Genomic DNA, 14,659 nt, shown 5'->3' with positions numbered 1-14,659 from the left:
TTGGGCCCTGCTGACCTCTCCAATCTTATTTCTTGCTACGTGATATTCCAGGCCCATAACCATAAACATAATGCTGTATGTCACAGTCCCTTAACAATGTTACACGTAGCCATAATCAGAACTAAAAGGTACACATCCTTAATGAGTCTGAATGATGAAAATCAGGGGTTGAGTACCCTGTCTTAGCAAGACAATCATCAGTTTCTAGCCAACATCAACTTAAAAGAGGTTCGTTGCATGTTTTCCTGACAATTTCCTGTCTCTGAGGACCCCTGCAGCAAGAGAAATAAGACCACTAGGTATGCTTTTGGTGACAGGGTCTACTTGAGGGCTACATCAATTCTAGAGCTTCCGATTGTAATCTAGCCACAGGGACCTTGATTGGCCCTCCCTTCCAGAGTAAACTTGTTTACTACGTTGATAACATCAATATAGTGCTGACTGCACTTGGTAGTTGAACCTTGTGACCTAGACCCCTTGGTAAAATACCAAGGGTGGCTCAGTCGGTTAAGCGTCTGACTTCGGCTCAGATCATGATCCCACGGGTCGTGAGTTCAAGTCCTGTGTCGGGCTCTGGGCTGACAGCTCGGAGCCTAGAGCCTGCTTTGGATTGTGTCTTCCTCTCTCTCTCTCTCTAAGAATAAACATAAAAAGAAAAATATACAAGTGGCCAGAGTGTGGGAAATAAATCCCACAAAAATCCCCCTCCTGATGAAAACTCTTGGTGTCCAGCGGTCCCTGCTAAAACATCTCCTCCAAGACGAAGGAAGAGGAAGTTGCTGCATCTGGTTCCCGACACCACTAAGAAACTTGAAGCCTAGCGGGCCTCCTGGGATTTTGGAGGCAACATATACCTCATGTGGGTGAGCTAGTCCAATCTCCGTATCTAGTAAACCCATTTTGAGCCAGTCTTGAGCAAGGCTCCACAACAGGTCCAAGCTGCCATGAAAGCTGTTCTAGCAATTGGGCCATCAGACCCAGACGATGACTGAAGTGCTTGTGACAGATGGGGAGCCTCTGGCCATTCTCTAGGGGTGATGACAGCACACACCTGTGGATCTGGGGGCAAAGCTATGCTATACTTTGGAGAACTGTTCTCTGAAGTAACAGCTTCTGGCGTCTATTGGGTTCTGGCAGAGACCAAACACTTGACGGGGGGGGGGGGGGGGCGTCACCAAATTACCACGTGACCTGAACTCCCCAGCTTGAACTGCCAGATACACCAAGCCATGAAGCTGTGCGTCAGCTCGCGGAAGTACTCCACCACCAAGCAGAAGCAGGCTACTTAAGACCGGGCTCGGGCAGGTCTGAAGACACAACTGTACGAGCAAGTGACTCAGATACTCATGGTTTCTACTGAGGTTAAACTGCTTCACTTCTCTCATACCTACTGCCTCACGGGAGCTCCCTTTGACCGGCTGACTAACGACGACGTCGGGCCTGGTTTTTAGACGGTTCTACACGAACCACCTAGCACCAGCTGAAAACAGACGGCTGTGGCACTGCATGCCCATTCAGGGTTGACCACGAGGGACCGTGATTAAGGGAAATCTCCCCATTGGGCAGAACTTTGAGTGATAGAAGTGGTTCCTTTTGCCTGGAGGGAGAGGTAGCCACAGGTGTGGATTTACACTGATTCAAAAGTGAACGGCAGTTTGGCTGGATGGCTGGGGACTGGAAGGGACATTATCGAAAAGCTGGAGACAAGGCATTTGGGTCAGTGGTATGTTGAGGGAACTCTCCAAGCAGGTATTTAGAATGTGAAGATATGTCTGTGTCCCATATAAATGTTCACCAAAGAATTATATCATCAGAGAAGTTTTTTTTTTTTTTTTTTTTGAGGGAGAGAGGGAGGGAGAGGGAGAGAGGGAGGGAGAGGGAGGGAGAGAGAGAGAGAGAGAGAGAGGTAGGCAGAGAGGGGGAGAGAGAATCCCAAGCATGATCTGCAAGTTGGCACAGAGCCCAACACAGCGCTCCCTCTCACCAACCGTGAGATCATGACCTGAGCTGAGATCAAGAGTTGGACGCTTAACCAACGGAGCCATCCAGGTGTCCCAGCAGAGGAGTTATCTTAATAATCAGTTAAGCAGTGCTCGTTTCGGCAGCACATACTAAAACAATCAGTTAAATAAAATTACCTACTCTCTGGATGTCAGTCAGACATCCAGCTACCGTCGTCTTGCCCAACGGGCTCATGGTCAAAGTGGCTGTCTGTAAGCAGCCAAGCTGATGGTTAGCAATGTGGACTTTCACTCACCAAAACCAATTTGCTTCTGGCCAGTGATGAGTGTCTACTCTGCCAACAGCAAAAAATCAACAATGATACCATTCCTGATACTGGCTTACTTCTGTCATGGGACGGACAGCAATTTCTCCTTACTAGACTATATTCTAGATAGGGATGTCTTCCCTCTCCTTGGTATTTCTGTCAAAACCACCATCCGTGAACTTACAGCATGCCTTAGTTCCTCATCATGGTATTCCATACAACACTGTGATGAGGGAACTTATTTCATGGATAATTAAAGTACAGCAGTGGCCATACAGGTCATGGAATTCACTGGTCTTACTAGGTCTCCCATCGTCTGGAAGTGGCTGGCCGGAAATAACAGTGGAACAGTAGGCCAGTTATCAATGTATTGCCTCCGAGCTCCAAATCCATTCTTGTGTTACCTACACAAATTCTCCTTTTCCAACTGGCTCAGTCACGTTTGGATTTATTAATAAAAGGCACGAGAGGGCCACTGCAAAGTGAGGGAGGAAGGGGCTTCTCTCCTCCGTTCCGTGTTTTTATTTCACATGGCAGTGAGCGGATCTGTGTGCAGGTCAGGTAGTGTTCGTCACTGGCCATCACAGACTGGCTCCTGCCCACGTGATCTCTGGCAAACTTCTCAGCCGCCCAGCAGGCCAGTTCTATGGAGCAGCCCCAGCTCACTGCTCTGGCAAATGTCACTGCCATGGCAGACTGCATGTTCCTGTGGAGCCACACCCTCTCAGAAGAGGTCTTGAAGGGGCGCCTGGGTGGCGCAGTCGGTTAAGCGTCCGACTTCAGCCAGGTCACGATCTCGCGGTCCGTGAGTTCGAGCCCCGCGTCGGGCTCTGGGCTGATGGCTCAGAGCCTGGAGCCTGTTTCCGATTCTGTGTCTCCCTCTCTCTCTGCCCCTCCCCCGTTCATGCTCTGTCTCTCTCCGTCCCAAAAATAAATAAACGTTGAAAAAAAAAAAAAAATTAAAAAAAAAAAAAAAAAGAGGTCTTGAATCTCAGGCTTGGGAGGGCGGTTCTTTCCTCGTTCACTCCCTCATCCTAGAGGGTGTAGCTGTTTTCTGCATATGACATTTCTGAACTTCTGAGTGCTCTTTTACCCATTTTTAGTAGTTGAACATCTCTTACTAGTTAACAATTCTTCATATTAAACTTTTCCCTGTTCAGTTGCTGGTATGGTTTCTATCTTCCGAGTGACACAGATGGCCTTAGCGCACCAGTTAGTCACCAGCAACACTCTGTGGGGCTGGGATGATGTCTACTGCCTTCCGGTATGTGGTACATGCTCTGAATCAGCAACCAATATATGAGATTATTTCTTCTATAGGTACTACTCATTCGTCCAGAATGAAAGGATGAGAATGGGAGTGAGCTCTCACTACTACCCCTCACAATCTGCTAGTGAAATTTCTGCTTTCCATTCTCACAACTTTGGATTCTGCTGGCTTAGACATTTTCATTTCCACAGGAGATATCCTTCCATCAGGGGACACGATGATTCCATGAAACCGGAAGTTGAGAGCACTACCTGGCCACTTTGGGCTCCTCATGCCAGTGAACCAAAATGCAAAGAATAGAGGGTTACTTATTGGCAAGGGTGACTGATCCTGACGTTCAGAAGAAGATAGGGTTGTTTCTACATAATGAGGGGAGTATAATTGGACTATGTATAGAATCCTGGACTATACAAAGAAGTTCTCTAAGTTCTCTTATGCTCTGTGATAAAAGTTAGTGAAAACCACGACAGTCCAATTCAGGCAGGACTACTCTTGACGTTAACCCTTTAGTAATGAAGTTTGGGTCACTCCACCAGGCAAGAAACAATGACCAACTTGGGTTCTGGCTGAGAGCAGAAGGACTATGGAATGGCTAATGGAAGAAAGAATATAGCTGCAACCACATGAACAATTACAAAAACAAAGGATAGCTACATAGTAGACAGAAGCATAATTTTGTTTTATTTGAAAAATTAAATACAAGGGTGCCTGGATGGCTCAGTGGGTTAAATGTCCAACTTCGGCTCAGGTCATGATCTCACAGCTCATGAGTCAGAGCCCCACAGCAGACTCTCTGCTGTCAGTGCAGAGCCCCCTTTGGATCCTCTGTCTCGCTTTCTCTTTCTACCCCTCCCACCTCCCCCCCGCCCTAAAATCAATAAACATTAAAAAAAAAATAAATACAATTAGAAGATGTGTGTATAGTTGCTGAGTTGACTACAGTAATTTTGCACTTTGCCAACCTGGATAAGCTACAACTAGGCATCCCCAAATCCCCTCTCTCTAGGGTTCTGGGTTAAAGTTGGCCAAAAAGAGAAATGTGCCCAAGATCTAGAAGGTCAAAAGGAAGGACCTGCTATTATGCTGGAGGTCGCTGTGGTTAGAGGCGGCGAGAAATCAAGGGCCTGGCTGAATGCAGTCTGTCCTTGCTCTCTTCTGTTCCATGTCTAGCTCTTCTGGCTGACCAACAGAGCCTAGCTGGAGAAGCAACAGCTTTCCACACACTGCATCTACTCTCCTTTGGCGTGGTTCCAATCCATCAACCAGATGTGGACTCCAGCCGCGGATGCCATGGAAAGCTTGGATTTGTCCACCCATAACAGTGCTGGCTAGTGACATCTCGCTGATTCACCATGTCTCAGTTTTAATTTTTTTTTTAGTATTTATTTTTGAGAGAGAGAGAGAAAAGAGAGAGAGAGAGAGAGAGAGAGAGAGAGAGAGAGACAGAGCACAAGCAGGGGAGGGGCAGAGAGGGAGACACAGAATCCGAAGCAGGCTCCAGGCTCTGAGCTGTCGGCCCAGAGCCCGACATGGGGCTCAAACCCACGAACAAGATTACAACCTGAGCCGAAGTCGGATGCTTAACCGACTAAATCACCCAGGTGCCCCTGATGTTAGTATTTCTACACTGAAACTTGGCAACTAACTACTGAATGTGGACACCTTGTCAGTAACATTTTCCTCATCCTAAACAAGACTATATGAGTTTTCAAAAATCTGGATAGACCTGTCCTCTGCTATATGTACCTCCTATTTGCTGCACACTTACTGATATTAGGTCGAAGACTAAGAAAAATCTCCTTGGCTTCTGTGTGCCTCACTGGGGGACCAATTCATTTAAACAAAAATCATCACAGGTATCTAGAGTTCAATCAGATATCATTACCACAGCCATTAGGAGCTGAGTGATCCTAAGAGGTGAGAAGAAATAAAAAGACTGAAGGATTCTGCCAAGTCCTAAGATCTTTAGATTTAGGCAAGAAGACATACAGATAATTAAAACCCAAAGAAATGCAAAACTCAAACCGAGTAATGTAAGAGGCCTAAGGAGGAGCTAATAAGCAAATTCTGTGGAAGTTGGACCAATCCCATCAGGGCTCAAATATGGATCTAGTCACATCCTGGCCAATACCCTCTGCTCATTAAGAATTCTTGGCAAACAGGGACAATCTCAAATTTTACATGTGAAAGTAGCATGAAAACTACTTGGCATGACATACTTCTTTTCTTAGTGGGTAAACAACTTTTGACCCCAGTAAAATTTATAATTAAGAACAAAAATTCTTAAAAGAAATTATGTATAGTGCTAATATTTTTATGTTAAAAACTCTGTGCATATTTGGTATTTTAAGCATTTATAAAATTTAAGAGAACTTGGCCCATTAAAGTAATAGGTCAGGTTTGTAGTTCCAATTTGTAATATATAATCAATTGTTGTAGATTTATGATTTTAAGCAGAAAGTTTACTATTTATACAGTGTTGAAACATTTCAGAGAACTTAAGTAGTCCCAGACATACAAATGATATAAGTATGCAGTGATGGATGCTGAATGATGTTCTTAAAAAGGAAAATTTTAAAGTTTACTTACTTATTTTGGGAGAGAGCATGCATGCAGAAGCATAAGAGAGGAAGGGGCAGAGAGAGAGGGAGAGAGAGAGAGTCCCAAGAAGGCTCCACACTGACAGTGCAGAGCCCGATGTGGGGCTTGAACCCACAACCCATGAGATAAGGACCTGAGCTGAAACCAAGAGTTGAATGCTCAACCAACTGAGCCATTCAGGCACCCTTTACAAAAGAAATTTTTAAATTTATAATATTTTTAAGATGTTTGTTTGTAAATTAGCTCAAATATTCAAAGGGCCTTAAAAATGTCTGTTAAAATTTCCTAGACTTCATTTTTTTTTTTAATTTCCTAGCCTTTAAATAGGATAAGATTTGTACACTCATTCTAGAAGCTTAAGAACTCAGTTTTAAAGTTTTAGCTTTTACAAACTGAACATTATTTTTTAAAATAAAAGATAATTTTAAAGAGGCCTTTCTGGACATAAAGGCCATCTCAATGGGCATCAAAAAACGAACCCATATCCAGGGCCACCTGGCTGGCTCAGTTGATACAGCATTCGAACTTATCTGAGCCCCACAACGGGTATGATTACTTAAAGATAAAATCATTTAAGAAACAAACAAACAAAAAAACTGGGGGCACCTGGGTGGCTCAGTCAGTTAAGTGTCAGACTTCAGCTCAGGTCATGATCTCATGGTCTGTGGGTTCAAACCTCACATCGGGCTCTCTGCTGTCATCCTGGAGCTCCCTTCAGATCCTCTGTCTCCCTTTCTCTCTGCCCCTCCCCCACTCACCCACACTCTCAAAACTAAATAAAAATTTAAAAACTAAAAACTAAAATAAAAAACCTAACCTATACCAGCAGTGTGCTGGAGCCAATTTGCTAACTTTTCAGGAGTTTTGCAAGCTGGGTGTCAAGCACAGTGTTATTGAAAATCAGTACAATTAAATTCAATTAAAAAACAACAACAACAAAGAAATAATCTAAATTCATCAGTTCCCGACTATTTTACTACATTTTATCATTATCTATGCCCTTTTTTAAAATGTTTGTTTATTTATTTATTTATTTATTTAGAGAGAGAGAGAAAGAGCTAGAGAGCAAGCAAGGGATGGGCGGAGAGAGAGGGAAAGAGAGAATCCCCAGCAGGCTTCATGCTGTCAGCACAGAGCCCGACGAACCCATGAATTGTGAGATCATGACCTCAGCTGAAACCGAGAGCATGAAGCTCAACCTACTTACTGAACCACCCAGGCATCCCCTCGTTATCTATGTTTGTTCTTCCCCTCGTTATCTGTGTTCTTGAGATTATGTTTTTCTATTTTATCTGTAAAGTGGAAATAACAGGTGCCTGCTACCACAGCTCTTCTTAATTCCACATTGAGAGATGTCATGTTGGTAGCATGAAATCAGCCATGTCGGCTGCAGAAACACCGCAGAAACAGTCAAACTCTATTGATCAGGTCTTCATGGATTAAGAAAAGCTGCAGGAAAACAGCGATCTGATACTTCTGTAAAGGAGCCATACTCCAAAGGGAAGAAGACAAATAAAATAGTGTATAACTGCTAACAGGGCTGTAGAGATCACTGAATGTTCTGGGTCAGTCCACAAAGACTCGGAAAGAATACAAGAGGAGTTTTAAGGCAGCAGAGTACATAAGGTTCGAATGGAACAATGTTCAGAGACAATGACGAGACAAGTAGAAAAAGTAAACTGAAGCGGTGAGAAACAGTGACTGTAACACAACTGTGGCTTACTGCAAATGCCATTCTAAGGGTCTAGGCCACTACCTACAAGGCAATGAGGAGCTGAAGGTCTGAGGGCAGGAGAGAGGCCTTTAATCTGGCAACAATGTATAGGAGTCAGGGAAGGTAAACACTTTACTTCTGGCAACTGTGAGGCTGACCAAAAAAACTGCATTACTGTATAACAAACAAAAGTCTTGAGTAAGGTGTTAAAAAATCAAAACTCAAAGCTCAAAAGAATATAAACTGCAAGTCCAAAATTAAAAATAAAAATAAAATAAAAATACAATGCAAGTCCATCTATACTAACAAAAAGCAAATCAGCAGTTGCCAGCTGCTAACAGACGAAACAGAAAGGGGCACAGGGGATCTTGTGGGTGATAGAAACGTTCAGTTATCTTGACTGTGATGGGCGTAGTTAACTGGAAGTTTATCAAACGGTACACTTTAAATGGATGAAATTTGGGGTGCCTGTGTGGCTCAGCTGGCTAAGCGTCCGACTTCGGCTCAGGTCATGATCTCACGGTTCGTGGGTTCGATCTCCGCATCAGGCTCTGTGCAGACAGCTCGGAGTCTGGAGCCTGCTTCTCATTCTGTGTCTCCCTCTCTCTCTCTGCCCCTCCCCTGCTCATGCTATCTCTCTCTGGCTCTCAAAAATAAATAAATGTAAAAAAAAAAAAAAAAAACTAAATGGATGAAATTTATTGCACTAAGTATTCCTCTATGAACCTGATAAGAAAAAAGAACAATGCGGGGTGCCTGGGTGGCGCAGTTGGTTAAGCGTCCGACTTCAGCCAGGTCACAATCTCGCGGTCCGTGAGTTCGAACCCCGCGTCAGGCTCTGGGCTGATGGCTCGGAGCCTGGAGCCTGTTTCCGATTCTGTGTCTCCCTCTCTCTCTGCCCCTCCCCCGTTCATGCTCTGTCTCTCTCTGTCCCAAAAATAAATAAACGTTGAAAAAAAAATTAAAAAAAAAAGAAAAAAGAAAAAAGAAAAAAGAACAATGACAACTCAAACAAATTAACCAGACATTTGATGATATTTAAGGATAAGTGGAAAAGTTATGCAAATGACAGCAATTTTAGAAGAGAAGAACCAAACTTCGAGTTACCCTTTTCGTCCGATTAGCTCTCAGTATGTAGAGTCACTGTCAATTTTTTTCCCCAGATATCATGTACGGGTAAAGCCTCATTTCATTACTTGCCCTCGCCCCACTGCCATGCTATTCAGTCCTTGCCACGTCCCCCCAACAACCTCTGGGAGTTTGCTCATTTTCTTCATCTGCAGTATGGGAGTGACGTTACCTACCTCTCAGGTAAATAAACACATCACACACACAGCGAGAGTGCAAAATAGTTATTATTTGCCTTAGTCATTTTCTACACACTTATGCTCCTCGAAGCCATTGTCTGTCTCATTGACCTTTGCGTCTGATTCCTGGCATAAGTCAAAACAAAAACAAAACAAAACAAAAACCAGTAGGTCCAAACTAAGTATTTCTCCGGAGAAATGTCTATGGCACCTAGAGATCCAGATATGAAGAAGACAGCACTGTACAAGTGAGACCCTGAAGTGTTACCACAAAGACCAGCACTTCGTGCAACTTGGAAAGAATGATCAATTATGACTGAGGGAATTAGGAAACGTGTTTACGAGGTGACACTGAGCTAGGAAAAGTCTGAAGCGGACTAAGCGAAGGGTACATATCCACTTCCTTAGACGGTTAACTATGAATACTGTAGAATACAAGTCCAAAAGAGCATCTTTAACAGTGACACGTTAGGGGCGCCTGGGTGGTTCAGTCCGTTAAGGGACCAACTCTTGATTTCCGCTGGGGTCAGGATCTCCCCGTCTGTGGGTTCGAGCCCCACATTCCGCTCTGCGCTGACGGCACGGAGCCTGCTTGGGATTCTCTCTCTCCCTCTCTCTCTGCCCCACCCCCACTCTGCTCTCTTTCAAAATAAATAAATAAATAAACATTTTTTAAAAGTTAAAAAAAAAAATAGTGACACGTTAAATTCTTAAAAGCGAAATACCATTTAAAAAAAGGTCCAAGGCAAGCAAAACTAGTCTCTACAAACACACTTCGTGCAGAAGACAAAAAGGAGCGACCTTTCCTAATGACTAAATAATTACAACAGTGTTGCCAGGACCATCTGGCAAAAGGTCTAGAAGTTCAAGATGGAGTAAGGTTTAAGGGACAAAAATCACAAGATCTCAATTTCAAGATCCCTGTGCCACTACTATTGGGCAGCAAATCCGAGGATTCTGAGAGCTGCCACCTTACTGCTAAGAGGACTCAAGGGCAAGTATTACTGTTGCTCCAACTCTGAGCTCAGAGGCGCTCCAGGGAAAGGCCCTGCAGCCCGCTGGGGTCCGGCTGCAGCAGGAGGGTTGCCTCGGGCTGAGAGCAGCCAAACGGCTCTTGGGGGGCCTACAGCCGCCCTCCCGAGCATTCCAAAAGCCAGGAGCAGCACTGAACTGCTAAACCCAGTCGCCGGAATTGACCGGGAGTCGCTGCGATCGCAGAAAACACGAGTTTGCCGCCTTCCCAAGTCTAAAATAACAGGCAACCCCAACTCCCACTTAGCGCCCTGCGGTTTCCACCCGCTCTCCTGCCTCGATAGCAGGAATGGAACGTGAAGCCCCGGCTTCCCGCTTCGCCTCTAGCAGGCCCAGACGCAGCCAGGGGGTAAAAATAGGGGGCGGACAAAGCGACCTCTGGCCACACGCTCCACCAAGAGAAGGAATGATCCAGGCGTCAGACCTCCTCAGGCCCTCTCACTGGGGGCCAGAGGTCCGCCCGGCCCCGCAGTGGCAGCGTCAGAGAGAAGAGGGGAGCCCCAGGAAAGAGTGGGAGGCCATCCTCACCTGCCGCTTGTTCATTCGCCGCACATCGTCCAAAAAATCTAGAGACAGCATGGCGAGGCCGTCGAGCGGGGGAAACGGGCAGCGGAGAGGGCGCGATGTGACCGGCGGGCGGAATGGCTGGCGCACCGGCCGGGCTCGCACTGGACGGGACCCCAAGGCGTCCGCACTTCCGCTTCCGGGGCGGGAACCGGCGTTCTCTCCCCGCGCCCGGCGCGTCGCTGCGGAGAGCAAACAAAGGGACTCTCGTCTCTCCTAATGTAGTCTCCCGGCCTGGTGGGGCGGTAACAGGGCGCTCCCACGCCCGACTTCGCCTGCACAGAACCTACCGGAGCCCTGTGCCCGCACTTAGCTACCGGCCCTTAGCGGAGGCGGCGACCCGGGGGAGCCGAGAGGCCTCCCGGCAACCTCCGGAGGGCGGGCTCTCGTGCACGCCTGGCCAATCGGGAGCCGGGCTCCGGCGTCCGGGGGCAGCGGCGGCCCTTGAGTGGCCGGCGGCTGCAGCCGGGCCCCGGGTCTGGGTGTGGCACTGGACTTGTGGCCAGGCTTTGCCATCTCTGGGGCGGGGGGGTGAGAGGTTGGTCTCCCGCGCTACGGGAGGTGGCGGCCGAGGTGGTTTCGTTAAGTGCTTTACGGGTAAGGGCGGAGGATATGAGAGCCCTTCAAAGCACGGCCTCAAGCTCTCCGGAGTTCAAAAGACTCTTGGTGCAAGAGAAAACAACCAAAGCGTGCTAGAGTGTGATGAGACCACCAGGGGTGCGGGGTGTCAGGAAGCCCCTTGCTCCCCGTCTCCCCGCCCCGAACGTGACCCCGTTAACAGGATCTGCTAGCTCCTTGAACTCTGCCTCCTGCTTTTGTTACCGTGGGCACCTGAATGTGACCCTCTTCTCGCTGACCCTGACTCTGTACAAAGTTTGCCTTGACTTGTCCAAGCTGCTGATATGCACCTAGGACGAGAAGGGGCAGAGCTGGCCTCTTAACTATTATTTCTATCTTTTCCAAAAGATTGGTGATCTCACATTAGGGAAACCTGAGTGCAGGATTTACTTTGCACTATCTTTGCAATTCTATGCATCGAAGATGATCTCACGATAAAAAAGTTAAATATTTTGGAGGATGGCTATAATGAAAAAGATAATAGCAGGTTTAGGGGAGAATGGAAGCCTCATAGGCTGCTAGTGGGAATGTGAAATGGGACAGCCATTTTGGAAGATAGACTGGTGGTTCCTCAAAAGGAGGAACTATAGAATTATTACATTAACCATACTCACCAGCAGGTCCACGCCTGGGTATATATCCAAGAGAATTGAAAACATATGTCCACACAAAAATTTGTACACGAATGCTCGTGACAGCATTATTCATAAAAACCAAAAAGTGCAAATAACCCAAATATGCGTTAACCAATGAAGGGATAAGCAAAATGTGGTCTAGCCATAAAATGGAATATTATTTGTCAGTAAAGAGAAATACAGCAACACAGATGAACCTTGATAATGTTAGGCTTAGTGAAAAAAGTCACAAAAGACCGTGAACTGTATGATTCCATTTATACAAAATGTCTGAATAGGCAAAAATAGAGAGAGAGAATGAAATGGTTGCTGAGGGTTGGGAGAAACGGGGAGTGATTGCTACTGGTTAGGGGGTTTCTTTTGAAGGGTGTTGAAAATACTGGTGATAATTGTACTACTTTGTGAATACGCTAAAAACCACTGAACTGTACACTTTAATTGGGATACTGTATGGTGTCTGAGTTACACTACAATAAAGCTGTTATGAGAAAGAAAAAGAAAGAAAAAGCATTGATGATTTGTTCATTGTTAAATTCCCAGTGGCGAACGTACAACCCGGCACGTATTAGATACCCAGTAAATATTTGTTGAATTTAAAATGTATGGATGTGTACATGTGTCATCTCCAACTGCTGCTCTTAGGTACCCATACTTATTGAGTTGAAAATGAATTCCCGATTTTTCCAAAATAGGAAGGCCTGTGGAAGAAAATACACATAAACCCCATGAGGGCAGGGACTGCATAATAGTGCCAAACTCATAGCAAATACTTATTAAGTATTTGTCAATAAATGTTGACTATGGGTTCTAACCTAAATTCTGGCTAATACAGTGTTTGGCCTACGCTTGTGAATGTTGAATTCAAGTCGAAAGATGAGGCTCTATAACCATTTTAATGGGTATGAGCCTCACTTAATCTTTGTGTTGTGAAGAAAGGAGCCCTAAGAGAGGCACAAAGCCCTGTGGGGCTTCAGATGTAGCAAGAGTCAATTTCGTTGGGGGAGGTTAAAACGGGCCTCTTCAGAAGGGAGAGGACATTTGGGTCAAGTTGGCAGGTGAAGGATATACCCAGTGGAGGGAATTGAGGCAATAAAGGTGTAGGGGCAGGAAACTGAAAAATACATTTGAATAATCCAGTTTGGTTTTTCCAACTTTGCCCATACCTTAAGGAACTGGGTTAGCTGGCTCTGTAGGTGCTCTCTTACCACAGAGGAAATTTGAGCAAGCCTAAGACGTCATTTGTTGGATATACACAATTCGTACTTGGGCCATGTTCAGGTACTACTCTACCTCTGAAACCTTGTATGTCCATAACTCACACTCTGATGGTGACTTCTTTTTCATTTCTCTGTATGTTTGAACTATATGAATAATACACGAGTACATTCTCATCATAAAAGATCAGAACAAGACAGGCAATCCAGCCATCCCACTTCTGGGTACATACCGAAAAGAACTGAAAGGGTCTTGAAGAGGTATTTGCATGCCTGTGTTCAGAGGAGCACTATTCACAACACCCAAAAGGTGGAAGCAACCTAAGTTGCATCCATGAATGCATCCATGCATCCATAAATGAATGACTGAATGAATGAACAAAATGTGGAATAAACATGCAATGGCTTAAAAAGAAATGAATTTCTGATAAAGGCTACAACATGAATGAACCTTGAAGACATTATGTTAAGTGAAATAAACCAGATACAAATGGACAAATATTGAAATGATACCACTTATACGAGGGAGCTAGAATAGTCAAATTCATAGAGACAGAAAGTGGAAAAATGGTCACCAGGGGTTGGGGGAAGAAGGAAATTGGAAGTTGCTATTTAATTGGTAAAGAGTTTCAACTTTTTCAGATGATAGAGTTCTAGAGATTGGTTGCACAACAATGTGAATATACTTAACATTGTTGAACTCTATACTTAAAGGTAGTTTAGTAAATTTTGTGTTGTGTGTATTTGACCACAATTTGAAATTAATAAGAGGCATACATGGGGCACCTGGGTGGCTCAGCTGGTTATAAGTCCGACTCCTGATTTTGGCTCAGGTCATGATTTCATGGATCGTGGGTTCAAGCCCCGTGGCAGGCTCTGTGCTGACAGTGCAGGGCCTGCTGAGCATTCTTCCTCTCTCTCTCTCTCTCTCTCTCTCTCAAAAATAAATAATAAACATAAAAAAAAAAAGATACGCATATAGAGAGTAGAACATGAAGGTTCCCTTTGCTCTCCTAGCCCCTCCCCTCCCTAGGCTGATCACTGATAACAATTTTTTCTTCCAGTGCTTTCTTCCTATGTACTTAAAATTTACACTCACTTTTTTACATAAATGGGATCACACTGTACATTTCCTTTCAATTTTTCGCCTTTTCATCCATTTACATTTTTTGTATTTCAATGAGTCCTCTGGTCACGTGACTCTGCAATATATATATATATTTTTTCTTCCCCATCTATCAGCCTTCTTCCAATATGTGGTCTCTGGACCCAGGGACCCATTAAGTTGTCTACAGGCTATTTTATTGGGATGAGAAGCTTTATTCACACCTATTTCACAAACTTTAGATGTCATGTTAAGTATGATTTTCTCAGAAATCCTGTTATACTCTCAATAATCATTTTGCTCTTAAGGTTTAGGTTGCGTTAGCTCTAC

At 44.9% G+C, this 14,659-nt stretch overlaps 1 protein-coding gene and 1 long non-coding RNA gene across 5 annotated transcripts in view; both read right to left on the bottom strand.

Annotated features, from left to right (window-relative positions):
* The window catches only part of SEC11A (SEC11 homolog A, signal peptidase complex subunit), a 41,297-nt gene extending 30,061 nt beyond the window's left edge, over positions 1 to 11,236 (bottom strand). For 3 of the 4 annotated variants that reach the window (XM_045448658.1, XM_045448660.1, XM_045448659.1), the window contains exon 1: positions 10,722 to 11,118. In XM_045448658.1, the coding sequence (XP_045304614.1) occupies positions 10,722 to 10,772 (51 nt within the window). In that variant the 5' untranslated portion in view covers positions 10,773 to 11,118. Of the gene's footprint in view, positions 1 to 10,721 lie in introns of all 4 variants that reach the window. The other variant, XM_045448657.1, reaches the window with a different exon arrangement.
* Positions 11,237 to 12,251: 1,015 nt separating this feature from the next.
* On the bottom strand, positions 12,252 to 13,623 carry LOC123582461. The gene is made up of 2 exons (XR_006704387.1): positions 13,458 to 13,623; positions 12,252 to 12,708 (listed from the first exon to the last, which is right to left on the bottom strand). It is a non-coding gene; the product is annotated as an uncharacterized LOC123582461 (long non-coding RNA).
* Between the last annotated feature and the right edge of the window lie 1,036 nt (positions 13,624 to 14,659).

This window comes from Leopardus geoffroyi, chromosome B3 (genome assembly GCF_018350155.1).
Source record: "Leopardus geoffroyi isolate Oge1 chromosome B3, O.geoffroyi_Oge1_pat1.0, whole genome shotgun sequence".
NCBI classification, from domain to species: Eukaryota; Metazoa; Chordata; class Mammalia; order Carnivora; family Felidae; genus Leopardus; species Leopardus geoffroyi.
Note: the sequence above shows the minus strand (reverse complement) of the source record. Positions and strands in the feature narration are given on the sequence as shown.